This window comes from Xyrauchen texanus, chromosome 8 (assembly GCF_025860055.1).
Source record: "Xyrauchen texanus isolate HMW12.3.18 chromosome 8, RBS_HiC_50CHRs, whole genome shotgun sequence".
Lineage (NCBI taxonomy): Eukaryota > Metazoa > Chordata > Actinopteri > Cypriniformes > Catostomidae > Xyrauchen > Xyrauchen texanus.
The window spans coordinates 31,614,181-31,641,043 of NC_068283.1; the positions used below are offsets into that span (position 1 = coordinate 31,614,181).

Sequence of the window (26,863 nt, forward strand, 5' to 3'; positions counted from 1 at the left end):
TTTTGTTTGCCATTTTTGTCACTTTTGCATTCCTTAGTTTTTCACTTTTGTCCCTTGTGTAACTCCATAGTCTCTTTGTTAGCTTTCGTGTTCACCGTTCATTGTTTGCACCTGCCCTCGTTAATTTGCCATTTTGCTTCTGTTAATCACCTTGTTATCTTGTTTGAGTTCTGTTTGTTCATTGGCCCCTTTGTACCATGTTTATGTATTAATACCCTGGTTCTTTGTTCAGTCCTTGTCTATCGTTGTATGTTGTTAGCCTGGTATGTATCCTCCTGCCCGAGTTCTCTAGTTTATGTTTTGTTCCCATTGTGGGCTTTCCTTTGTGTTTTGCCTGTCTACTAGTCAATAAAGATAACTGCGTTTGGATCCTCAACCTCCGTCTGCCTTCACTGCCTCAATCATTACAGAACGATAGACCACACACGGATCCAGCAGCTATTCGGGCCAAATGTCGCCCTCAACCTGCAGCAAGAAGACCACCCATTTGTTGACCACGCTCTCTACTTTCTCCTCCTGACGAACGCTACTGACTTCCCGGACTCTGCATTGATGGTCTTTTTCAAGGACAGCTTGAACCCCTCGCTGAGGGAGTGGGTGCCACAGGCAGCGCCCGGCTGCACTTTCCGCGACTACCTGGAAATGACCCTACTAGCGTGCAGCTCACCGCTACCTGATACACCAGCCCCTCCTGTCAGCGAACAACCCTCCACGCCAATGGCTCCCCTTGAACCCGCACGGCCAACTTCGTCCGCCCGGAGGAGGAGGAGAAGACAGGCGTCCGCCTCCCGGCCCTCGCCTACCCCGGTCTGCGAGCCAGAGCCCTCGCCTGCCCCGGTCTGCAAGCCAGGGCCTACGCCTGCCCCGGTCTGCGAGCCAGAGCCCACGCATGTCACTGTGAGCGAGCCAGAGCCCACGCATGTCACTGTGAGCGAGCCTGAGTCCTCGTCAGCCACGGTCAGCGAACCTGTAGCCTCCGATGTCAACGAGCCAGCTCCTGTAGCCTCAGACATCAGTGAGCCAGTGCCGATAGCCTCAAACGTCAATGAGCCAGTGCCGATAGCCTCAACCGTCAATGAGCCAGTGCTGATAGCCTCAAACATCAATGAGCCAGTGCCTGTAGCCTCAGATATCCGTGTGCCAGCGCCTGTAGCCTCGACCGTCCGCCTCCAGGCCCACGCCTGCCCCGGTCTGCGAGCCAGAGCCCTCGCCTGCCCCGGTCTGCGAGCCAGGGCCTACGCCTGCACTGGTCTGCTAGCCAGAGCCCACGCATGTCACTGTGAGCGAGCCAGAGCCCACGCATGTCACTGTGAGCGAGCCTGAGTCCTCGTCAGCCACGGTGAGCGAGCCTGAGCCCACCACGGTGAGCGATCCTGCGCCCCCGTCAACCACGGTGAGCGAGCCTGAGTCCTCGTCAGCCATGGTCAGCGAGCCTGAGCCCTCGTCAGCCACGGTCAGCGAACCTGTAGCCTCCGATGTCAACGAGCCAGCTCCTGTAGCCTCAGACGTCAGTGAGCCAGTGCTGATAGCCTCAAACGTCAATGAGCCAGTGCCGATAGCCTCAAACGTCAATGAGCCAGTGCCTGTAGCCTCAGATATCCGTGTGCCAGCGCCTGTAGCCTCGAACGTCCGCCTCCCGGCCCACGCCTGCCCCGGTCTGTGAGCCAGAGCCAGAGCCTGCCCCAGTCTGCGAGCCAGGGCCTACGCCTGCCCCGGTCTGCAAGCCAGAGCCCACGCATGTCACTGTGAGCGAGCCAGAGCCCACGCATGTCACTGTGAGCGAGCCTGAGTCCTTGTCAGCCACGGTGAGCGAGCCTGAGCCCACCACGGTGAACGATCCTGCGGCCACGTCAACCACGGTGAGCGAGCCTGAGTCCTCGTTAGCCACGGTCAGCGAACCTGTAGCCTCCGATGTCAACGAGCCAGCTCCTGTAGCCTCAGACGTCAGTGAGCCAGCTCCTGTAGCCTCAGACGTCAGTGAGCCAGTGCCGATAGCCTCAAATGTCAATGAGTCAGTGCCGATAGCCTCAAACGTCAATGAGCCAGTGCCTGTAGCCTCAGATATCCGTGTGCCAGCGCCTGTAGCCTCGAACGTCCCTGAGCCAACGCCTGTAGCCTTGACCGTCCCTGAGCCAGCACCTGTAGCCTCGACCGTCCCTGAGCCAGCGCCTGTAGCCTCGACCGTCCCTGAGCCAGCGCCTGTAGCCGTGACCGTCCCTGAGCCAGCGCCTGTAGCCGTGACCGTCCAAGAGCCAGCACCAGTAGCCAGGACCGTCCAAGAGCCAGCGCCAGTGGTTGTGCCCGTCCTAGAGCCAGCGCCTCTCGAGCCTTCCAGGGCTCCTCCTCCCGAGCCTTCCAGGGCTCTGCCTCTCAAGCCTCTCGAGTCTTCCAGGGCTCCTCCTCCCGAGTCTTCCAGGGCTCCGCCTCCCAAGTCTCTCGAGTCTTCCAGGGCTCCGCCTCCTGAGCTTTCCAGAGCTCCGCCTTCCTAGTTTCCTGAGCTTTCCAGAGCTCCGCCTTCCGAGTTTCCCGAGCTTTCCAGAGCTCCGCCTCCCGAGCTTTCCAGATCTCCGCCTTCCGGGCTTTCCAGAGCCCCGCCTTCCCAGCTTTCCAGAGCTCCGCCTTCCGGGCTTTCCAGAGCCCCGCCTTCCGAGCTTCCTGAGCTTTCCAGAGCTCCGCCCTCCGAGCTTCCCAGAGCTCCACCTCTCAAGCCTCTCGAGCCTTCTAGGGCTCCGCCCCTCAAGCCTCTCGAGCCTTCCAGGGCTCTGCCCCTCGGGCCTCTCGAGCCTCCTATGGCTCCGCCTCCCGAGCCTCCTCCGCCTCCCGAGCCTCCTACGGCTCAGCCTCCCACGGCTCCGCCTCCCGAGCCTCCTACGGCTCAGCCTCCCACGGCTCCGCCTCCCGAGCCTCCTACGGCTCAGCCTCCCGCGGCTCAGCCTCCAGAGACTCCTAGGGCCTCGCCTCTAGAGGCTCCTACGGCACCACCTTCCTCGGCTCCGCCTCCGAAGCCTTCCAGCTCACCGCCTGAAGAACCTCCTACGGCGCCACCTCCCTCGGCCCCGCCGCAAGAGCCACCCTCGGCTCCGCCTCCGGCGCCCCTCCTGGCTCCGCCTCCGAAGCCTCCCTCAGCCTCGCCTCCGACGCCTCCTAGTTCCTTCCCGGCTCCGCCTCTCCCGGCTCGGCCTCCCAAGCCTCCCTCGGCCCAGCCTCTGGCTCCTTCCCCGGCTCCGCCTCCTGAGCCATCCTCGGCGTTGCCCCCTGAGCACTCCTTGGCTCCGCCTCACAAGTCCTCTACAGCTCCACTTCCTGGGCCTCCCTCGGCCCCGCCTACTGGGCCTCCCTCGGCTCCGCCTCCTAAGCCCCCCAGGGTCCTGCCTACGCCACCTCCCAAGTCTTCTATGGCTCAGCCTCCGAAGTCCTCCTTGGCTCCGCCGGCCCCTATCCTGCGGCCACCACCCAGGTCCCCCAAGGTTACCCACATCCCGTGATCAACTCCCAGGCCTCCTGAACCTGTCCCTGCCCTGTGGCCAGCTCCCTGGCCTCCTGAACCTATCCTTGCCCTATGGCCAGCTCCCAGGCCACCTGAGCCTGTCCTTGCCCTGAGGTCAGCTCCCAGACCTCCTGCACCTGTCCTTGCCCTGCGGCCAGGTCCCAAGCCTCCTGAACCTATCCTTGCCCTGTGGCCAGCTCCCAAACCTCCTGAACCGGTCCTTGCCCCATGGCCATCTCCTAGGCCACCAAAACCGGCCTCTGTCCTGTGGGCACTTCCCAGGTCCCCTGAACTGGCCCTTGGCCCACGGCCATCTCCCAGGCCACCAAAACCAGCCTCAGTCCTGTGGCCTCCTCCTAGGCCCCCTGAGCCGGCCCTTGCCTTATGGCCAGCCCCCGGGCCATCTAAACCTGTCCCTGCCCGGTCGATACCTCCCTGGCCCCCAAACCTGTCCCTTTGTGCCCCCAGGGACTGCCTATTGGCCCCATGGACTGTCTCATTTCCCTTTGTGCCCTCGTGGACCGTCTCATTGCCCCTCGTTGCCCCCTTGGACTGCCTGTCTGCCCCTCGTTGCCCCTTGGACTTCCTGCCTGCCCTCTGTGCCCCTTGGACTGCCTTGTTCTTGTACCCCCCCGGTCTGCCTGTCTGCCCCTGGTGCCCTCATTTTGTTTTTTTTTGTGGGTTTTCTGTCCTTGGTTTTTTGTTCTTTAGGATCGTCTGGAATCCGATCCTTTGAGGGGGGGCTCTGTTATGTATACCTTGTCTTGTTTCACTGTTGCCCTTTTGTTTGCCATTTTTGTCACTTTTCCATTCCTTAGTTTTTCACTTTTGTCCCTTGTGTAACTCCATAGTCTCTTTGTTAGCTTTCGTGTTCACCGTTCATTGTTTGCACCTGCCCTCGTTAATTTGCCATTTTGCTTCTGTTAATCACCTTGTTATCTTGTTTGAGTTCTGTTTGTTCATTGGCCCCTTTGTCCCATGATTATGTATTTATACCCTGGTTCTTTGTTCAGTCCTTGTCTATCGTTGTATGTTGTTAGCCTGGTATGTATCCTCCTGCCCGAGTTCTCTAGTTTATGTTTTGTTTCCCCATTGTGGGCTTTCCTTTGTGTTTTGCCTGTCTACTAATCAATAAAGATAACTGCGTTTGGATCCTCAACCTTCGTCTGCCTTCGCTGCCTCAATCAATACACTCATAGTAGACATAAGGAATTTTAATCTGTCGAAGTGTTGCGAATATATAAGCCAACGGATTGGTCCAATATCAATATCTACCAAATGAAAAGGCCAAATGTTACGAAACTTGATACACATACAACAGACTCAACATTTTGAGTCTGCCAACAAAATCGCGAAAACATTCGGCTATAGGGGGCGCTACAATGAATGACGTTGAAAATTGGTATGCTTCTTGTAGGAGCCAAATTCTAACATATTCTACAATATGATCTAGACAAATAAAAAAACATGGCCACCAGCAGCCAATCAAACTTCAGCAAAATGGCTGTATAATGTTTGTATATTATCCAATGTTACCAGCTATTGTGAACTACATCTAGGACTCCCTAGGTAAATAATTATCAAAGACAAGTTGAACTGTAGTTATTTATTTAGGGGTTGCATTTATCATGTGGGTTTGACCAAGTGTATCCAAAAGCCTATAGTTCCAAAAATAAATATTCAAATTTCTAAAAACATTTTTGGAGATCGGGTGCTTTGTGGCTTTATAACAGTTAAAAATAAAAAGACCACCATAACAATTACCCTGTTTCAGGATTGTTGAACACAAGACATCAGTCATATTTAACACCAGTTTGTAAATTCAGCTACTTGCAAAGTACATATACAAAAACATTCCTTTTTTGCATACTTTGAAAGTTCTTAAAAGACTTGAAGCCCAACAATTGCTGTATTTTTATTTGTGTCTGTATGATATATTATTCTAGGCTTATTCAAAAAATAGTTGATGCTGATTTAATTTTAAAGGTAACAACTGAAAATAAAAAGTAAATTTTTGATCCTGATCCATACCAATACCAGTGAATTTTTATAATTCTTTATAACAATTTTGATGTCACAGAAAAAACTCTGTGAACAATCTTCATTAATAAATAATAATAATAATAATATTTAATTAAAACTATGGAATGTAGCCTTCAAGTATTTTCTTACATCCTGACAAACTGTACATACAGTATCTAGATAATATAAGCTGTACAGTTTGTTTTTTAAATTTAGGCCTATCTTTGTGTTCATGTTTGATTGTAGAGAGCTTATTAAAGCAAATACAGTTATTTAATCAAAAGAAGCAAGTGGCTTTCTCTTTTCTTGACAATATTGTTGTTTGATAAACAGTAACAACATAATAGACAGCAGCAGGTCAGATATGCTTAAAATCTAGGATACATTTACACTGGTGCAATAATCCCATATTTTGACACAAAACCTGTGCACCGAAAGCATTCCCGAATGTGTTAACGTGAATTTCTAACCAGGACATGCATTTTGACCAAGATGTGCATTTGCTGCATGCACATACACATGTGAGAGTTCAAAAGCAGCGAGACAGCACTCGGGTACTGAATTGAGTCAGTCCTCAGTATTGCGATACTATAAAAAGACTGGAATCGTTACTTTTTATTTTGATTTCAGTATCGACTTGGTAACAATCTATTGTACTGTCTACTTTTGACATCCCTAACAAGGACAAAAGAGAAATAAGGTTGCAAATAACAAAAGATTTGCTGGGTAAGGCATCATTTGTATCGCTCTGAGCCGTTGTTTAATGAGAAGGTTGGTACATTTTTCTGTGTTTCTGTGCCTTTGAAGTTTGATACAGATGAGAGTGTTTAATGACAGATAAAGTCACTCAGTTACACTTAATGTGGTTGCTATGGCAATGGCAGTGATATATGGTGATCCTCTCAGAATAGGCTGCCTCCTGATTGGATGATTGGATGTGACATGTTGTTGTTTGGGGTGGAATCTGATGTGTCACTGTGAAGGCACAGAAAAAAAGAGGAATAATGAAAAGGATTAAGAGAAGAAATGATATAAAGGATTGAGGTAACAGGACAAAGTATTGAGTGACTGCGACGAATAGAAAATAAGATTGTTAGTTACGGGCAGTATTGCTTAGCCTTCTCAATGAGTAGATGATAGGAGTCCTTGAAATGGTTTAACTGGCATGTCAAGCAGATTATCATGAATATAACTAAATGCATTCCGTTTTATTTATATTGATGCATGCGTGTTTGAATCCATATAGCTGGGTATTTATATCTGTTTCCATAAATGTAAGTCTAAGAGGGCCAAAACATACTTTACACATGTGCATGACCATCCATGCATCCATCAATGCATCCATCCATCCATCAACTAATCATTCAATGTCTGTATTTGTGTACTACTGAAAAGTGTGTTTCTGGCCTTGCCCAACCATGAAATGTAAGAATCATGTTCATGTGAGCTGGAATGGTCAGTTCTAGTTACTCTACCTCTCTCTGCCTAGTCTTGCCTTCTCTCCATCATAATAACTTAACTCACTTTTAATTAGCAGAGTCTGACTGAAGTGTTTATTAGAATGGAGAGGTTCTGGACAATGCTATCAGCACCTCAACTGCTCTTTCTCTCTCTCTCTTGCTCAAACAGCTGCCCCCTCCTCTCATTCTGCTAATTAAGGTTCAGATTGGCAGCTGTGACACTCAGCTAGACAAGTCCAAATCTGCATGAGCAAATGGGTGAGAGATGTGAAAGACTGTGAGGGCTGTAGAAACGTGTTTATTTTTGAGTCAAAACCAGTAAGAGCAGAGAAGGTCATTGGCAAAGGCGTGATTCAACCTATCCACTAGTGTGAGATAGATAAAGGGAGATAGAAGAACATAAGATGAGGGAGAGCAGGCCAGGAGACATTGCTATCAAGACAACCTTATTTAATTGACTGATAATCATTCACTCCCTATAGAAAATTGCTCCATTAACAATCAGTGTGTTTCTATGCACACCAACATGCTTATAACTAGCAAAAACCTGTTTATTAAAAAAAAAAGACAACAGTGTTTCCATGAGACTTCGGATCATTCTTGCCCATTCTTTTGATGTCAAAACATATACAGGTATGTGAACAACACTTTGGATCAGTTGTTAAGAATCCCGGGAAAAGGTATTTACATGTAACACAAAATCTGGGAAATGGGCCATTATCTGTGCGTTTAATAGTTTATGCTTAAACACTTTATGACCAAACACCACTAAAGGAAAGCTGTTTAAGGTGTTTACATGACTACATAAATTGCAGGCTTATAAAGCATGATCAGTGTAAGACTTAGCATGTAAAAACACTCACTGTGACATGTGATCAAACAGGGGTTAAGAGAACATTAATAAGGGTTCCCAATCCCATTTTTTCTCTTTCTTTCTTTCTTTCTCTCTTTTTTCAGTCTCTATTTTTTAAATCTCTCTTTCTTTTCCTTTTTCTCATCTGCGTCTCTTTCTATTTTGTCTCTCAGTCTCTTTCTTTCTTTTCCTTTTTCTCTTTTTTCTGTCTCTTTTTTCAGTCTCACTTTTTCTTTCTTATCCTTTTTTGCTCTGTTTCTGTCTCTTCCTTTCTTTTCCTTTTTCAGTCTCTTTTTCTTTTTCTGTCCGTCTTTCCAGTATCTCTTTCTTCTTTTAGTCTATCTTTTACCATTTTTTGCTTTTCTTTCTTACTTTTTCTGTCTATCTTTTTTCTGTCTGTCTGTCAATCTGTCTCTTTCTTTCTTTCTTTCTTTCTTTCTTTCTTTCTTTCTTTCTTTCTTTCTTTCTTTCTTTCCCATTTTCTAAAATTTTTCTGTCCCATTCTTTTTCAGTCTCTATTTTCTCTTTCTTTTTCTCTCTTTTTCACTCTTTCTTTTCCTTTTTTCTGTCTCTTTTTTCAGTCTATTTCTTTCTTTTTCAGTCTCTCTTCTTTTTTCTTTCTTTAAATTGTTTTCTGTCTCCCTTTTGTGGTCTCTCTTTTCTCCACTTTCCTTCTTTCTTTTCCTTTTTTATCTTTTTTCTGTCTCTTTTTTCAGCCTCTCATTCAGTCTCTTTCTTTCTTTTCCTTTTTTCTCAGTCTCTCTTTCAAACACAGTAAAAGGCTTTAGGGTAAATCTCTAGCATACCTTCAAAAAAATGCACAATTGTGTGTGTTGTATTGTGGGGTTTTGTGTCAGTAGTAGGTATATATATATATATACACATAGAAAAGCTCCCAGGATCATCAAAACTGTCCGCATAAGGCCAAGTGTATAAAATTACACACAGGCCCAAGCTGACAGAAGAATTTAGCTTTGGGGGAGAACTCTAGAGGAGAATAATTTACTTAAACTAAAGTAGCACTTGATTAGTGAGGGTAGGCTGATCTTTGACTCTGTGAGAGAATGTTTGTGTGCTTCCTTACGCCACATTTCCAAGCGCTCCTGTTGCTCAGTGAGTAAACAGACATAATTAACTTACAAAGCCATTAATACTGCCTAATTAATGTGAAGTGAAAAACTGCAGTTGAATTATGAACCATGAAGTTGTGGTTGTCCTGTTACTGTGTTTGTGTTTGGTGAACAAATGTCAAATAGTAGTAACAGCAAAGTAAAACCTGAACACACCTACATTGTGGGGACCATCCAATAGTCACCACGAGGAAAGTGGATTAAAATCTACTAATGATGTTTTAATGAAAAAGTAAAAATGCTGAAAGGTTTGTTAGCTTTAGAGGTAGGGTTAGAAAATATAATTTTCTCAATATAAAAACAATGGAAAATCCCTATCATGATTTAGAAACAGACGGGTGTGTGTGCACAACTATACCTGCTCGCTGTGCTTGTGTGAGTTTAGAGTATACGACGTCGGCTGATTCGATCAGCGTGCGACTCGTCTGGATCATCTATGGGAAACCAACAACAGGAAACAGGAAGTCAGGTCTAAGAAGGAAGTGAGACTTTCAGATCAGACAATCCCCCTCCAGAGAGGTTCAAACACACAAAAACATCCACACACACCAAGTAATACGCTGTATTGACAGAGGAGATTGAGTTGCATTTCATAGGCCAGACAAGAATAAATGTGCTTCCTGCAGAAAGCCAGGTCTGGGCTTTGAGTAGGCCAGTCTAGCTCATCAAACCAGACTCAGTAAATGATTTTTTTATAGACATCTCTTTGTGCACAGGGTCATTGTCATGCTGGAACAGAAAAGGACCCGACTCACACTGTTGCCACAAAGCTGGACACACTCAATTTTTCAGCAGTAGTAGTAAGGTTTTCACACACCAAACCTGTTAATTAGAAAGGAGTGTCCACATTATAGTTGAAGTCAAAAGTTTACAGGAACCTTAGCCAAATTTATTTAAACTCAGTTTTTCACAAGTCCTGACTATTAATCGTAGAAAACATTCTCTGTCTTAGGTCAGTTATGATCACTACTTTATTTTAAGAATGTGAAATATCAGAATAACAGTACAGAGAATTATTTATTTCAGCTTGTATTTCTTTCATCAAATTCCTAGTGGGCCAGACATTTACATACACTTTGTTAGTATTTGGTAGCATTGCCTTTAAATTGTTTAAATTGGGTTAGACATTTTGGGTAGCATTCCACAAGCTTCTCACAATAAGTTGCTGGAATTTTGGCCCATTCCTCCAGACAGAATTGGTGTAACTGAGTCAGGTTTGTAGGCTTCCTTGCTCACACACGCTTTTTCAGTTCTGCCCACAAACTTTCGGACATAGGTCAGGACTTTGTGATGGCCACTCCAATACCTTGACTTTGTTGTCCTTAAATCATTTTGCTATGCTTATTTGGAAGACACATTTGCGACCGAGCTTTAACTTCCTGGCTGATGTGTGGTCCCATGCATACTATTATTTGTACAGATGAATATACTACCTTCAGTTATTTAGAAATTTCTCCCAAGGATGAACCAGACTTGTGGAGGTCCACAATATTTTTTTTTCTGAGGTCTTGGCTTATTTCTTTTGATTTTCCCAAGATGTCAAGCAAAGAGGCAAAGGTACGAGTTTGAAGGTAGGCCTTAAAATACATCCACAGGTACACCTCCAATTGACTCCAATTAGCCTATCAGAAGCTAATTGGCTAATTGCCAAAAGGCTTGACATCATTTTCTGGAATTTTCCATGCTGCTTAACGGCACAGTTAACTTGGTGTATGTAAACATCTGACCCACTGGAATTGTGTAACAATTGTTAGAAAAATTACATATGTCATGCACAAAGTAGATGTCCTAAACGACTTGCCAAAACTATAGTTTGCTAATATGAAATCTGTGGAGTGGTTAAAAAATGTGTATGAAATCTGTGGAGTGGTTGTTTGAATGACTTCAACCTAAGTGTATGTAAACTTCTGACTTCAACTGTACTTCCCTGCTGTCAGTCTAATAAATGCTATGGCACTTGACACATCATAATGTAGTTTAACTATGATGGAAGACATTAACTGCTATTCTGTGCTTGGGAAGCTGCTTTGGCTGACCTATACAGTACATCCCTGCATAAACTATATATGAGGATGTCTACACATATCAAAATGGAATTGTGCCATGAAGAGGAAACACACAGCATGATTTAATACAGCGTCTTTGCAGGGTTTGCCGTGTGTATGTGATAGAATCAAATCACACTCACATCTTTGAAGCATTTAAAATGTTGTACTACAGTCCTATTATACAGAAGGACAAGCAAGGTAGAGAATATTTATCTGCAATCCAGCTGAAGGCAGTGACTGAATAAATTAATTCAGTTCTAGCCAAAGGAAATGTATTTTACTTAATGGTTGAATTAATATCTAAACAGAATAAATTATCACTGCTGTATGGCGAGGACTCAATGTAGCATTCAGGGGTGAATTCACTAAAGAGTTGCGCCACTTTTGCGTGCAGGACTTCAGCGCATAGGACTTTTTTTCGTCCATGGAACACACATGGACATGTTAGGCAGAATGTTAGTCTCAGTCACCATTCACTTTCATTGTGTGGAAAAAAGATGCAATGAAAGTGAATGGTGACTGTCTAACATTCTGCCTAACATCACCATGTGTGTTCCATGGAAGAAAAAAAGGCCTATGCATTTAGAACATTATTTTGCTGAGTAAAATTATAATTTTTTTATTATTAAATCAACTATCTAAAGCAATTTAAACTAATATTTGAGCTAAACTGTGTAGTGTATCAGCATTAGGTTGTGTTTGTGTACTCCTGTACTATTTACCTTGGCCTACCATGGTGTAATACTGACATACAAGCATGCTAGCACATTGTGTTATATACTCTTTGCACCACACTGCAGAATTTCTCCGTACCGTGTCATAAGCGGTGAGCACTTTGCGTAGTAGCTCTGGAATGGGGCCCTGCGCTTCCATGGTGGGGTAGGCCCCGCTCAGATCCACTGTCACCCGCAGCGCCCGCTCGCTGTTTATCATCCAGGAGGACACAGTCAGGATACACTGCTTCATATTAGCAGCTGGAGTCAGCCCGCAGAGCTCCTTGAACGACACCATGGCATTCTATAAAGAGATTGCATGAGGACATCAGAAATCTTTGTGAAAATTGCTGGTCGCTTTTAGTTTGGTGTTATCAAAGCAGAGCTTGTCTTTTCAGTGTGTGGCTGCAAGTGAGAAATCCTGGGTTAGGTGCAAGCTCCAGGAACTGTTTAAAACCCATTTCAAATAGCTGCAATGAGGAAATCAATGGAAAATATCTAGAAATTGCAGCTATTTTTTCCAAATATCACCATACATTCCAATGTCTTGTCAGCTTGGTGTACAGACCAGAATTGACATTGCGTCAGAGAACACACGTTGTACGTATCGCAGCACTTTCCTGGTGAAATAAACACTAAAGGCTCTAACAAAAACTTTTATTGTCCTTCACACAAATCATGAGTTGAAGGGCAGATTATCAGGTTATAAACTATTTTTGCCCTGTTCCTCACACAATGCTATTTTTTAACATCAATACACTATCGGCTCGTCTGATAACATCGCCGGATTGAACGGCAGCTGGTGTGCGGTGTATCTAGCAGATGAGGTAGGACAGGTCTTCTGGTAACTACCAGAAGTGTAGTAAGTGTAACGATACATATTCCGAACAATTTTTTTTTAAGCTTGACAGTAATGAGCTAACTTGTGTGGCAATATCAGAGTGTAGCTTACCAGTCGAGAACCAACACAGCAAGAATCGAACCCCAAAAAGTCCCTCAAAGTCCTCCACCTTGTAAATGTTCACTCAGGGTTTACTCCGTCTCATTGTCTTTTGGTAAGTCTTCGAATTTTGCCGAAGCTAAGTTTTGTTTTCTCTGTAAAACATCTATCATGGACATTCATATTCTCCCGGTTGAACAGTTAACTACAAGTAGCCACACCCAAAACTCATGCTAAAGGTTTAGATAGAAAGGGAAGGGTGGCGTTGAGTGGGCCGCTCAAAATATAAACATCTATATTTTGATAGTGCCTGGGAGGCTCAGTGTTTACACTTTTGGGGAGGTAAACCCACACATGCTTTACTCAGTGAACAATAAACTGGTATATTAAAACATATTTTGACATGATCTGTTGAATAATGATACATTTACAGAGCTGTGTCCAGCTGTACTTTCGGATATTATTTTAATCACTGGCTCTGTCTACACCCTCAAAGTGCATCTTGCGCAGACTATGGTATGCATCAAACGCTTTCTCTAGCATGAGCCACCCACAATTAATTGGCTGTGGGTGCACGGCACCCATTGAAAATCCGCTTTAGGATGTAATGGTAAGATACATGTTAGATATGTTCAGATTAAGTCCAGCTGACTTTTTGCCAGCTACCGAACTAATTGGATTGTGGACATTTCCAGGGAGCACTCTGGATATTACCTCTTAGTGATATTTTAAAGATAACTACCTCTAACTAAGGTGAAGCTCATGTTTACCATACCCAAGGAAATTGAAATTTTTATGTTCAATACATGCAAACTGTGCATATGAGGACACTCTCTGTATAGTTGGAGGCTAGATCAAAGTCAAGATCTAGTTTGTAGCATATAAAAGCATATTCAGCTCTTTGTGTCCCAGTGTGACAGAGAAAGGACAAAGCTTTGCCTTTTAGTATCAGATGCTAAAGTGCTAAATCACTCGGAGTTCTCTGAGAAACTCTCTCATCAACAATGTTGCCTTAGTTCAGGAAATTATTAGTGATCATATCACATGCATTTGGGGAAAAAAGTACAAACACAGAATGTCTTTGAGAGAAGATTAAAGCATCCATATGAAAACTCAGCATAATTTCAGATCCTAAGACATAGTTGAATAATATATAATATGAAAACTGTCATCATTTACTTAAAGCCTGTTTGTCACAAAAAGCTATCCTATAGTTTCAGAAGATTCAAATGGACTACATTTATGATATTATTATGATACTTTTATATAGCTTTTTTGTCATTTTGGAAGTTGACATTCCCAGTCCCCTTTCATTCAATGGAAAAGTATGTCCAGTATAGTCCTTAAAAATTCACCTTTTGTGTTCCACGGTCTAAATTGACATTAGTGTAGGTTAAGTTAGTGATGACAGAATTTTCATTTTTTACTTCAACATTTCAAGCAACTGTATTTTGCATTATTTGCAGTCTGGTGCAGTGTTTGTGTGTGTGCTAACAAGAGTATCAATTAGGCACATGTGTTTTGATCCATGAGTGAGAGGGTGGAAAGCTGCATGTGAGCCTTTGACACTGATCATAACCATGTCATCATAACAATTCTGTTTTTCCAGCTTCATCACTCACTTGCACACCCTGTCCAGAAACATAAACCTCATCACCACCAGGGGCTTCCTGATACACACCAATGCACAGAAAACACCATGCCATGAGAGATTATATCTTTCATTTCACACAGTGGTGAGTGTGAGTGTGTGTGTGTGTGTGTGTGTGTGTGTGTGTGTGTTTACACATGCATGTCAGAAATCAGAGAGTGTGAAATATCCAGACATCAACAGACTTCACATCAGAGCTGCTTTTAATTATCAACTAGAAAAGGAAGGTTGTGAGTGGACAAACTTTGAATAGGTTATATACAGCATTTAATTTATATGAAGACATACCTCATACCAAACCAGACTTATCTTGTTTTTATATGAAGACAATTTTAAATACTACAGACTAACCCTAACCCAAAAGGAGAAACTGTAAAGGTGACCCTCACACACACACACTATTTACTTTATCAATCGTTAATCGGAGGTTTCATCAGATTTAGTCAACAATGGTCTCCAAACGTAAAACCACTCACCCACACACATTTATGAAACTACAATGCCTTTTTGAATGTTTTTCCTTTTTGGGGACATCCCCGCAAGGTGTTTTCAACAGAATTGCAATTCACTTGGGACATTTTCAGAAATGCAGTCCCCACAATAATACCAAAACATACACCCCCACCGCCCCCACACACACACCTCCCAGCTATTTGCTCCCTCAGTTGTATGAGCTAACTTGAGAAGCAAAATGACACACATTTATAATTAAGATTGAAGTGTGTTTGTGTGTGCGTGTTTTTGTGATTTACGAGGACAATTTTGTAAGTTACAAATTAGTAATTACAAGGGTATTATGCTATAAATGTGATTTATGAGGACATTTCTAGTGTCCCCATAATTCAAATCGCTTAAAAATCATACTAAACAATGTTTTATTGAAAATGTAAAAATGCAGAATGTTTTCTGTGAGGGTTAGGTTTAGGGGTTGTGTTAGGTTTAGAGGATAGAATCTATAGTTTGTACAGTATAAAAGTCATTATGTCTATGGAAAGTCCTCATAATGATAGGTAGACCAACATGTGTGTGTGTGTGTGTGTGTGTGTGCAAGTGATATTAGTGTTTTGTTTAAATATACTGTACAAGCTGTTTCAGAACAGACTTGGACAATTAGTTAATTTAAGAGAGCTATTAGCAGTCTCACACACCCACCCACACAAATACAATGGCCAAAATGCAGCCCTATCTTGTCTAATGCACTTTCATGATATCTTTTTTTGATGACTTTCATCAGTCATTTTTAGTGTAATGACCTCTTTGCTGCATGGTCCAAATTCCATAATTAAATTCACACACAAACAGCGGGACAAGAGCGCAGGAAAGAGCCGATTCCGGCACGTGCTTGGATAATGTGTTCCAGACATTTTGTCCTGTGCTTGTGAAAAGAAGGGCATTTGTGTTTTTTCATGGGTCAAGAAGATGGGGGAGGGCTGGGTGTTCATGCTAGCTGAGCTCTAATGTGAAAATGAATCAGAAATATTTAGGGTAAAATCAGGCTAATGTGATCACAGATACTGGGTAAAAAAATAATTGTGGTCATGTAGAATAATAGATAATAAAATCTTATTTGTAAAATGTATTGTGGCTTTTCAAAATAAAAAGTGAGACCATAGGAAATAAATCTCTAGACAGTAATGAGATTAAATAGAGAACAATTGAAGACTTTTGCTTCTAATATTCTTCTCCTGAGTAAAACACCCTAGTAACCTCGTGTTTCTCATTTTTTGTTTATTTTAGATGTGCTCAGGTTTGCAGAGATACCAAAAGCTGAAATTAAACATCAGAGATTTCAATGTGTACTGAAACATTTCTCATCAAATTCATCACAAATAGCGAGTGACCAAAGTTTACCACATTACATTGTAGACCACATATATTTTATAGATGTACACTCTTATAGCATGTAAACAAATGTCACATTTGTTTAGGTTTTTATTTATCTTTTAAGATAAACATCTTAGACAAAGTTAATACTTAAGCACTTAAAAAAAATAATGTCTACAGATATACAAAGGAGCAAACTCTGAGCAATTAAATTTTCCTCTGAAAGAGCACATCTGAAGTTAAAAATAGAAGTAGCTACTTCATCATGAAACTCCACAGATACACTTAAAGCTCTCACATTAAGACAGCTCTTATTTATTACTGATATCCTCAGCCATGAAATACTCATATTTAACCATTAAATAGTGTAGCACAAACCTAATTCATCCAATTATGCAACTCAAGCTAGAACAGGCTTGTTATGTTTAGACAGGATTCTATGCTTGTCAAAAACGCTGACTCACCACTTTACAATGTGCATAGTAATCTCTCGGAGGGTTGTTCACACTAAGATGTTCATGTTAAATGCAGAGCTGATTTTAATGAGAAACAGGTTTTTGAATATGGTTGCAATACATGTCTGACAGCAGAATGTCTTTTTCTTACTTTGAAAGATCACATTTAAAATGGGCATGCAGCAATTACAACTGCCTTTTTGAGTCTGAATAGTTCAAAATGCACTTTTAGGAATAAAAATAATCATCTGCTTCATGCTCTGTGTGTGTGTGTGTGTGTGTGTGTGTGTGTGTGTCTGTTGTTAGTAGATATTTCATTAGTGAAAGAGTGTAGCCCACAGCACAGTGACAGATTATTCTACACAAAGAAGACTCCCAGCTGGATTGTTGTGAAGCCATGGAGACCATAAAGATCATGCGGTTTAAAGGAACAGTTTACCCCATAAATGAAAATTCTGCCATTACTTCACATATAATAAGTCATACTGGTTTAGGAGAACTAGAGGGTGAGTGAATGATAACAGAATTTTCATTTTTGGGTTAACTTTTTCTTTAACCTCTTAAACTCTGATGGGAGGTGCTATATGACAATTTTAGCCATTTTATCACTTTAACACTGAAGTCCCTGGATGCATAATCTAGGCATATGTGGTATACATTTTTAAATTAATATAAAAGTCCTTCACATAGCACTTAAATAGACAAGTCCTATATCAAATGAACAGTTTAATTTGTTACTTTAATACCACAGTTTGAATTATAAAAAAAAAAAAAAAAAAAAATAGTGACATTTTATTTTGGTTTTGTAATGCAAACTTTTTTGTTTCTTTTTTTCTGTGCTAACCACAGATCAGTAGCCCCAAATAGCCACAAACTTTATATCAAATCTTACCTTGTGTTGTTAGCTTAAAAATGAGTTAAAGAAATTACTTGTTTACTTATTTCTGAGCATGCTTGGGTGAATAATTGAATGTTGTGTCAAACATTTTTTTTTTTAACAAAATATGAAGTTCGGTAAAAAAATATGAGAAACAAATCATCAGCAAAATCTCTTGAAGACTAAATGTTCAAAGCATTGTAAAGCTGTGATTCTCTGTCTAATGACACCTATGTATCTTAGCACTTCAAAAAAAAGAGCACTAAAATACATTAGAGCACCAACTACATTTCAGATCAGAATAATGTGATGGAAGGTGATAGAGGAAAAAAATATATACTTGCTGCCATCCAGAGGAATAAAATAACACTTTTTGCTTGAAAATAGACGTCACACATGACTGAAATGGCATGCTTTTAAACTTTAGACATAAAAAATATATTTTTTATCATAAAATTGTACAAATATTCAATGTTATTTATTAATTATTGCAATAATTTCTTAAATGTAGGGGGTTATCTGTAAAATTAGACAATTTGTATTAAATTAGTCCACTGTATGTGTGATCAGGGAGCTTATAAATTTGAGTGTGAAAATGTGCAGATGTCAGTACAAAAATCATGCAGAGCGCAGAGGTTAAGGCCCCCAAACCTTTTGTGTTGATTGCCTTTAGGGGGTTGGGGGTGCATCCTGATCCTTACAACAGTTAAACATGTCAGATAATATTTTTAGAAATAAAATACCAGGTCAGTTGTGTTGTGCGATCACCTGTGTAGAAAAAAAGGTTGACGCAAGAGTATGCCAAAATGGATCTATCTGTGAGATACAAGAGAAAAAGCATTCTGAAAAATGCGATAACACAACTACACACAAACGCATTCACATTTAAAGACAAGCGGGAGAGAGCCAGAGCCGGATTTCAGTCTTTAATCATCTAATGGGATTTCCTTTGAGGTTTTAGTTTTTTAAATTACGACCATGTGGTAGAGGACAGCATGTTACATTGCTGGGCTACAAGAGTCATTTGAAATCAATATAAATTGCAGCTTGCTCCCATCTTTCATGACGTGACCTGGAATGATGTATTATCTTTCTAATCCAGCAATTTTACCCCTCCACTAGCTTTCAATGACAAAGTGTGGTTTAAATTCTAGCATTCTAGAAACATCTGTAGTCTCACACAGTTCTTTCATCTGTGCTGTGCCTTTTGTGAAAGATGTGAATACTCTGTAATAATGGCCTTCTGAGGAAAACACTGCATTAGTGAGCACAAACCGTATTTTTCTGCTGCTTTTGGGGCATTACTAATGAGATGAACAACAAAGCTCTCCTCTCCAGATCTTTATATTATGTTCACTGTCTCACTTTATACCTGTCCCTGACCTCACTGGTAATTTTTACTGTGTTTCTTATACTGTACTGCCATAATCCATTGTTAACTCCCGTTTGCCTCCCTTGAACTGCCTGCAGGGTCAAAACAGCTTACAAGACTAAACGTGGCAGCTGATGTCAGTAAACAGGGGAAGAATGTACAATTGTTTTGTTTTTTACATTAAAAGACCTTCACTTGACATTGAAAGCAAATGTCACATTTCATATAAAATGTATTTTTCACTTTAACTCTGAAAGAACAAGTGATCTCACACACTTAATTTGAATGCTATGGGGCTACAATTATTAAGACTGCTTCGGCCAATATATTTTCATACCTCTGCTCTCTAATGAGAAAATATTTTTTCACAGCACCATCTCACAACATTTTAAAGCAATTAAAAAAATTCTGAGGTGTTGGTTTCTAATACTCCTTTTCTAAAATTACAGTAATTGAGCCACACTCTCATCGAATACTCCTGGAGGGAAGAAATTGTAGGATCTTTCCATCTTGAAATGCAAAATATTTTCAATAATAATTTGAATATCAATACTTGATGTCAGAGTTTTAATTTCATATTTTGGCAAACCAATAACTCAATACTGTATGTAAAACTGTATGTATAATTTCAACCCCATCAGAACCAATAAAACATCTGAATCTGAAAGGTTTAAATCAACATTCCTGAAAAGCATGACCCTGAATCAGTGTCCAAACAGATTCAGCAGCAAAATCTCCAAACAGGGTTCCCACACTTTTTGACCAATTTATTTACATGTAACTTCCTATTTTTCCAGTCATTAAATTTTTTTTATTATTATTTTAAAGAAACGTATCAGACAAATGAAGAGCAATTTCTAGCCAAAGAAATATGTTAGAGCAGAGCAAACCTGTCCAAAACAATGAAGCATGGTATTTCTTGTCTCAAAAACATCAACCCTGGTGAAAATAATTAATAAAATCAAAGTCCATACCTGCACATTTTCCCGTAGGTCTGTTGCTTCACGTAGTGGCTGTGTTGATGCCCTAAAGAGCTCATCTACCACTTTGATCCCTGTGGTCTTGGTGGAGGTGTATTCCCTTGTTTTGCGGCCCTTTCTCACAGAAAGACCCCTCTTATGGGCCTTGCCCCCACCTCGCCTATTTGTAATGGCAACGTGAACAAACAGCGTGGTATTAGGCAAGAACTCCCCTATAAGTGATTGCAATGGGACATGCCGGTAACCAGGAAGCAGGCACTCAAAAGGAATGGTGTACTGGCCAATAAATTCATCGCCAATGTAGTCATCATCGAGGACAACAAATCGCAAAGCAGCCAATTCAGGAAGATTAATCTGGAATTCAAAACTTTCATCAAAAATAGGATTGTCACCATTTTGCGAGACAGTCTTGGTTCGTTGTTCTGCACAATCTGCTGGAATTCCATGGATCTCCACATATATGTATGGCTCAACAACATCGCCTTTAGCAGCTGAGCCCCGAGGCTTTGGTAAGTTTTGACCACTAATTATCTTGATGTGCAGAAGCTGGGCTGACACTCCAGGAAGTGAGTCACGAGCATTGGCACTGAAATATGACACCTCCTCGCGCATTATGGCTGGACGCAGGACATAGCCACAGTTGCCATTTTGCCTAAACCAGCCAAGGTTCAAATCCATCATCAGTCCAGGAGTCTGGTAATTCATGGCCACAATTTGGCAACCACACTTCCAGAAATCCTGTGGGTTCATGTTGCTAGCATCAATGCGCATGGGTGTAGGGTAAACTCGTGAGAGGAATCGCTTGTTATAGGAGACAAAGTCCTCGGGAAACTCATTGGCAAAGCGGTTGGCATCAACCTCGTTAAAGGAGCAAATCTCCCAATGTTTCTGTTCCCGTTTCGACATCTCAAAGTCTCTGAACTGTACAGACTTGCAGAGGGTGACTAGATCTGACAGTTCTCTACAGAGCCGCAACCGTTTGCAGCCGATCCCATTGAGCTGATCTTTATCATCTCCACCTAACATTCTTCTAGACATCTCAAACCCTTCTTCATCTGTTACTTCCCCTTCAGAGTCTTGCAAGTCTGGAGGCAGCCTCTTCCCTTTGAGGAGTATCTTTCCCTTGAGTTTCTCAGGGGAGGGCAAGTAGTGATCCTCTGCTTTGGGAGGCTCAAAATGCAGTTTGTCTCCAAGAATCTTCTTCATGTGTTGAGCCATGACCCTTTGCTGGGGGACGCTGCAGTGTGTGACAAGGCAGAGGATCATTGGATATTCTGAGCTCTCAAAGGCATACTGGTTAATGACATCCAGAACTTTACAGAAGGCCAGCTGGGAGGCAACGGAACTCCCAACATATACCACAGGCTCACAATCAGGGCCATCCCAAACCACAACCTCTAAGCTTCGACAGCCCATGCGTAGCGCCCTGACATAGCTGCTGAGGTCTGACGAGCCCCAATAGTGATCCTCCAAAAGTGAGGCATTATGGGAAGAGTTGATGTAGTAGTGTGAAAGGGGCTGTGTCATGTCCTGACAAACACGCTTGTGCTGCGGGTCAAAAATGTGGCACTCGGATGACAGGAGGTAGTGTGTGAAGCCATCTATGGACAAGTAGCCATTGTTGCGTCCTTCAGCAGAGGGTTCATACTTATGTACAATCTCCCGACACATTTCTTCTGTGACTCCCTCCACTCCCTGCTCCACCTCAACAAATAGCATCAAGTCCTTGGAGTCCAGGTACTCTTTGTTGCTGGAGAATTGTACCAGCAAGAAAAAGATCTCAGGGCGTGTGCACAGTTCACAATAGGCCTCTACAAACGTGTCTAAATCAATGCCTTCGCCATAGCAGTCCTTGGCTTTCTGTAGCTCTTTGAATTTCAGTTCAATGCGAGACTCCCTCATACCGGGGTTGAGGCCCTTGATGATTTGGGTGGCCCGAAACAGATCAATGTATCCTTGCCTCTCTGGATCAGCTAGCTCAAACACTGAGCCAATCCAGGACGTTCTTAGACTGGGCTGACTGGCCTCAACTACACCCACCATGTGCCGCCCATAGGAGACCAGGTACCGCAGTCCCATCACCCAGGTGCTAACTACATCAGCTGTGCTTGCAACCAAATCCAGGGACTCATAGTTGTCTCCATATATAATTGAGAAAGCGCACTCCTCCGGGAACTGATCAGAGAGTCCGTTGTTGCGCAGGACAGGTGTTTTCTTGCCCAATCGAACCTCTTTGATGCTCTTGATCTCAAGCTTGGCCTTTTCTGAGTCTTTCTTGGATGGCTCCCAGCGGAGCCAGCGCATGTCAGGGTCTAGCAGGAAGTAACGATTGTACATGCGTGAATTGGAGCGGACTTTCTTCATCTCACAGCCTTCCATCATGAAGGCCATGCAGGCGGCTGTGCTGTTCATCTTACGGTCACTTGGCATGGAGCTGAAGGAAACGGTCTTCTTTCTTGACTGCCTCTGCTTTGAGCCATCCTGCAGAAAAAACAGAAGTCTATTGAGTATTTATAACATAGACAAGAAAGTATATAAAGAAAAAATATAAACAAAGTTTTTTTTTTTGCATATGCATAAATTGGGTTTCAATTGCTATGACCTTTTAAGATTCACAATTTAGAAATTTCCTGATATTTTCCATGTTTTCTTTGACTATGGGAACCCTGATACTGTATGTTCAGCAAAATTATCAAAAATCATTACTCCTTTTGTTCCAGGAAAGATCCTGATTCCTGAGGGGGATGTCAGGTGCAAAATAGCGACAACGTGTAATATAAAGTTCTCAAATTCACAACTATATATACACATTAGTGCAATTACAGTAGACATTGTGAGACAAAGTGCTCACAAGGCATGTACCAAAGCTACTTTTTAACAGCCACAGAGTGGAAAAAATATATAAAGGAAACAAGCATAAATAAAGTGCTGTCTACCCTTACCACAGCTGTATGAAAAATAAAGTGCTCATTTGACCGCAGGTCAGTGTAATCAATCACAGAGCAATCAATATTATACAGAAAAGAGAGATTAGAATATGGCAGATAAGCCACTTAAATCATGCTTTTAAAATGTAGCATTTGATAATGGCCATTCAGTGACCTTTTTAAAGACACCAATTACATACATCTACAAGCAAATGGTTAAAGAAGAATAGAAAGTTATACAGAGTGTAGTGGTATTTAAACTATTAAAGATAAAAAGTTGTACTTTCCAGCTTCAATAAAGTTTCCTCACAGAGAAAACTGTTAAATCAGACACATCCAGACATGCCACTCTCATACCAGCAAACACAGCATGCATACACACTAGATAATAATACAAAGATGTTCACAGCCAGAGGAAACATTCGAATATGTCTGATTACGAAATATGAACTACTCTGGAGCCTTTCCAAGTCAAAGCAGGCATTTTGCACACTTACTCTACACACACAGTAATACCAGGGGAGTCTTAAGTCAGATCAAAACCATATAAAGTCTATATCAACCCACGTCTTATTAAGAAGTTTATTATGACAGCTGAGGTTCACTTACTCACACACTCACGCTAAGCACAGCTATGTCCTGAACAGTGGGGATTTCTTTAAGACTGCAAGGGAAGCTCAGCTTCCCCTATAATGTCAAAAAAAATAATGGTCAAATATGTACTATTGTGTAAACAATTTATTGACTAAAAATGCGTTAGAACACATTCATCTCGAAGACGAGTTCATTCAGAATCAGCTACATTACATATAGCAGGTCGGCTGACTCGATTTACTTCTCATACATTCCCGTAGCGTCAGTGCATTTCCCTGTTGAAGCCGAGCGTCCATTGACTTCAATGGGGCTGCTCTGAACAGTTTTTTCAGTGCTCCGAAAATAGGCGGTCATTGGATAAATGCTGCGATTATGTCCCGCCCACGGACGCTCAGCGTCTCTGGGGGTGAATGAGGAGTGGGCTGGCCCGGACTCCGGGTTTCCGCGTGATGATTGGAGGATCTGTCGAAAGACAGCATCTCCTTTTGATTGACAGCGAATCTGTACTATAAGAAGTCACTGAAGCTATTTCGCGCTCAGTCCCATCATGGATTTCTCAAGTGTAGTCGAAAGACAAACTGCTGCAACCTATTTCTTTATATTTGTTTGGCGAAATTGCTAGTCAATTTGCATAATACATTTCACACAATTATACACCACATTCCTTGTTTCAGTTTTACCAAGTTCAATATATTTTGTTTTAGAGCGTTCGTTCGTTCATTCATTCATTCATACAGTAGGCTAGGCTAGCGTCGTACGGGTGAAACTGCGCTACGATGGCAGACGGTGCTAATATTGTCGACCTGATTTTGGCGAAGCCATTTGAAAGTCTTCCTTACGAGGAAAAAATTAGAATTAAACAGCAGGGCAGATCAACACCTAAGATTGATTTAGTGCAAAAAATAGGGTAAATAAGTTTATAATGTAGGCCGAAAATGAGCTTCCCCTCTTTGAAAGACCAGCAGCCGCCACTGGTCCTGAACACACACAACAAACATGGTCAAGCTACCACTTACAAAAATAAACTGAGACTTTTGCTTTAGTCTTCTGCTTTCCGATTTTTCTCCTGAGCAGAAGACCCTAGTAATCTCACATGTCTCCACGAACAGAGAATGGGCATGGCCAATATCTATTTTTTTATCAGGCAATTTAGTTTAAAATGTTTAGGGGTGTATCTCATTTCCTGTAACATTCTGAGCTTATGTGGGCATTTAAAATTCTTGGGTATCACTGCACAGGATGTCACTTCACCAAGCCATGTGTGTGATACTGGTAGCAGATCCGTGAGGGTCGTCTGCATGTTAGCCGTGTTTCATAACAAATCTGTGTTTGCACTGAACCGGTGAAGGTTGAATAGGAATGATGATGTCAGGGTGTGTTTGATTGTGCCTCCATATGATAAGCAGGGATAGATAGATGAGCAGAGAAAGAGAGAGAGAGGTTAAGGGTGAGAGAGCATTAGTTGACAGAATGATTGCGAACTGACCTTTGTCAGTAGGGTTGGGAATCGTAAGGAATTTTACGAATCCGGTTCCGATTCCTTATAACAATTCTGGTTCCAAAAAATTCCACTTATTACAACAAAACTTGTGTATCTTTCATTATATATTGTCATATGAACAACCAGTCAGTAACTGCCCTGCTTTATTTAAGAGACACCGGTCATCGTTAAATAAACAGTAACAGTTCCAGTGACAGTTTATACCATGTTTTGTAGTCAAATTTGTACTTCAGGCTTGTGAGACTTCAACAGTCTTATTTGATTTAGAGTTTGACATTCATAACTTAAACATCAGTATAAGATTACTTGTACCGGACTATAAATGGAAGCGCTGTATGTTTTGCACTGTAGATTCAAAAGCACCGGCTTATTAGAATGGTTCTTTCGGGATCAGACTATACCGGAAGCACCATATGTTCTGCGCTGTATATTCAAAAGAACCAGCTCCTTTTAATAATTCTTTCGGGAATTGAACTATACCGAAGCGTGTATGTTTCACGCTGTAGATTCAAAAGAGCCGGCACTGGTAGAGCTTTGTATTTTATGCTGTAGAGTCAGTTGAGGGCAGCGCTGCTGCAGAAATTTGCTGCTGGAAACAATGTCAGTGTATTTCAGGATGGTGTTCCAGCCGCATCGGAGGAAAACTTAAAGCTGGAGAACCATTAAAAGAACCGAAAGTCACAATATAATCAAGATTATATGATTCCAATATTTTTTAAAGAATGAAACTGGTTCTCAGTTCCCAACCCTATTTGTCAGCCACTTGGATAATAGAACACAACCTGCGCAAAACCACACACGAGACATGCAAAAGGAACACAACTGTCTTCCCTGACAGCAATTTACACTAATCAAGGTGTGATTCTGTTTGTGTGTGCACCACAGGAATGCACAAACACACTCATTTTAAGCATAGCCTGTTTCTCGGCATCAGTGCGCACAGGGAAAAAATACAAATTATATCTCTTTAAAATCTCAATAGTTTCTCTGAGCCAGCAATGAGATTAAATGGAAAGCAAATAGAGATTTTTTTTACTTAAAGTAAAAATGTGTAATTTCCATTTAACATAAAAATATTTGATGGTGAAAATAATCACTCCCCGTCTTCCACTGGTCAAAAACCAGATTGTCCCACCTCAAAGTCACACCACTGGTTGAGCCAATATCAGGCTGATCGAAATATTTAAACAAACAAAGCAATGTTTGATCGTGCCAGTGTTTATGCTTTTCGGGGAAATCATCCTCCAAATGGCTTACTTATAATCGACTCTGCATATTAAACATAAGTATGAAGTTATTAAACATATTAAGAATTTATCACAAAAAATACACACTTCACCTTCAATACTATTACTTCTCAGATATCTCTTGTGCACAAGACACTATTAATCTCACAAGATTTAGAAGAGATTTCACCAATGTCACAAACTGTACGCAGATACAAAGTTTGGAATCAAAACTAACAGATTTCTATAGGAACTATATTAATTTACAATTAAATTCCTTCCAAGACTAGCCAATTTATCAAGGCTTTACTATGCATTTTAATGTTATAACGCTATACTTTTACAGTATGTCAACAACTCACTTGCATTTATTTATATTTCTCCTATAAAATTTAAGGGGTAAAATCTGAGACAAAGTTGATACTGAAATTAAATAAAAGTGAGGAGACCTTACATTAAGTCGCTTGAGATATAGAAAAAGCAATCTCTGAGTAATACAATTTTCCTTTGGAAGCACATCACCAAGGTTTGTTTAGTTACATCAATCTAGAGTTGACATTGAGTTTGCATTCAGTTGGTTATGTAACTTATGGGATACATAAAACGCTGTATAGGTAGCGTAGCACATTGGCGAATTCTCAGGGCCAGCAAAGCCTTCTCTGCTGGCCTTACATGCCAAATACACTCACCTTTTTGTATTTTAATAGCTTTTCACTCTTAATTAATCTACAAACAAATAGAGAAAAATTAAATCTTTATCCAGTCAGAATTTATTATTGTGACAACTGTTGCACAAATCACAT

The 26,863-nt window shown here is 41.7% G+C and overlaps 1 protein-coding gene across 1 annotated transcript in view; it reads right to left on the reverse strand.

The window, feature by feature from the left end:
- Positions 1-26,863, reverse strand: part of plcl5 (phospholipase C like 5) — a 98,662-nt gene that overhangs the window by 11,935 nt on the left and 59,864 nt on the right. Inside the window, exons 2-4 of the mRNA XM_052131318.1 lie at positions 19,807-22,293; positions 11,814-12,017; positions 9,311-9,386 (exon numbers count right to left, since the gene is read on the reverse strand). Coding sequence (XP_051987278.1) covers positions 9,311-9,386; positions 11,814-12,017; positions 19,807-22,293 — 2,767 coding nt within the window. The remainder of the gene's footprint in view (positions 1-9,310; positions 9,387-11,813; positions 12,018-19,806; positions 22,294-26,863) is intronic.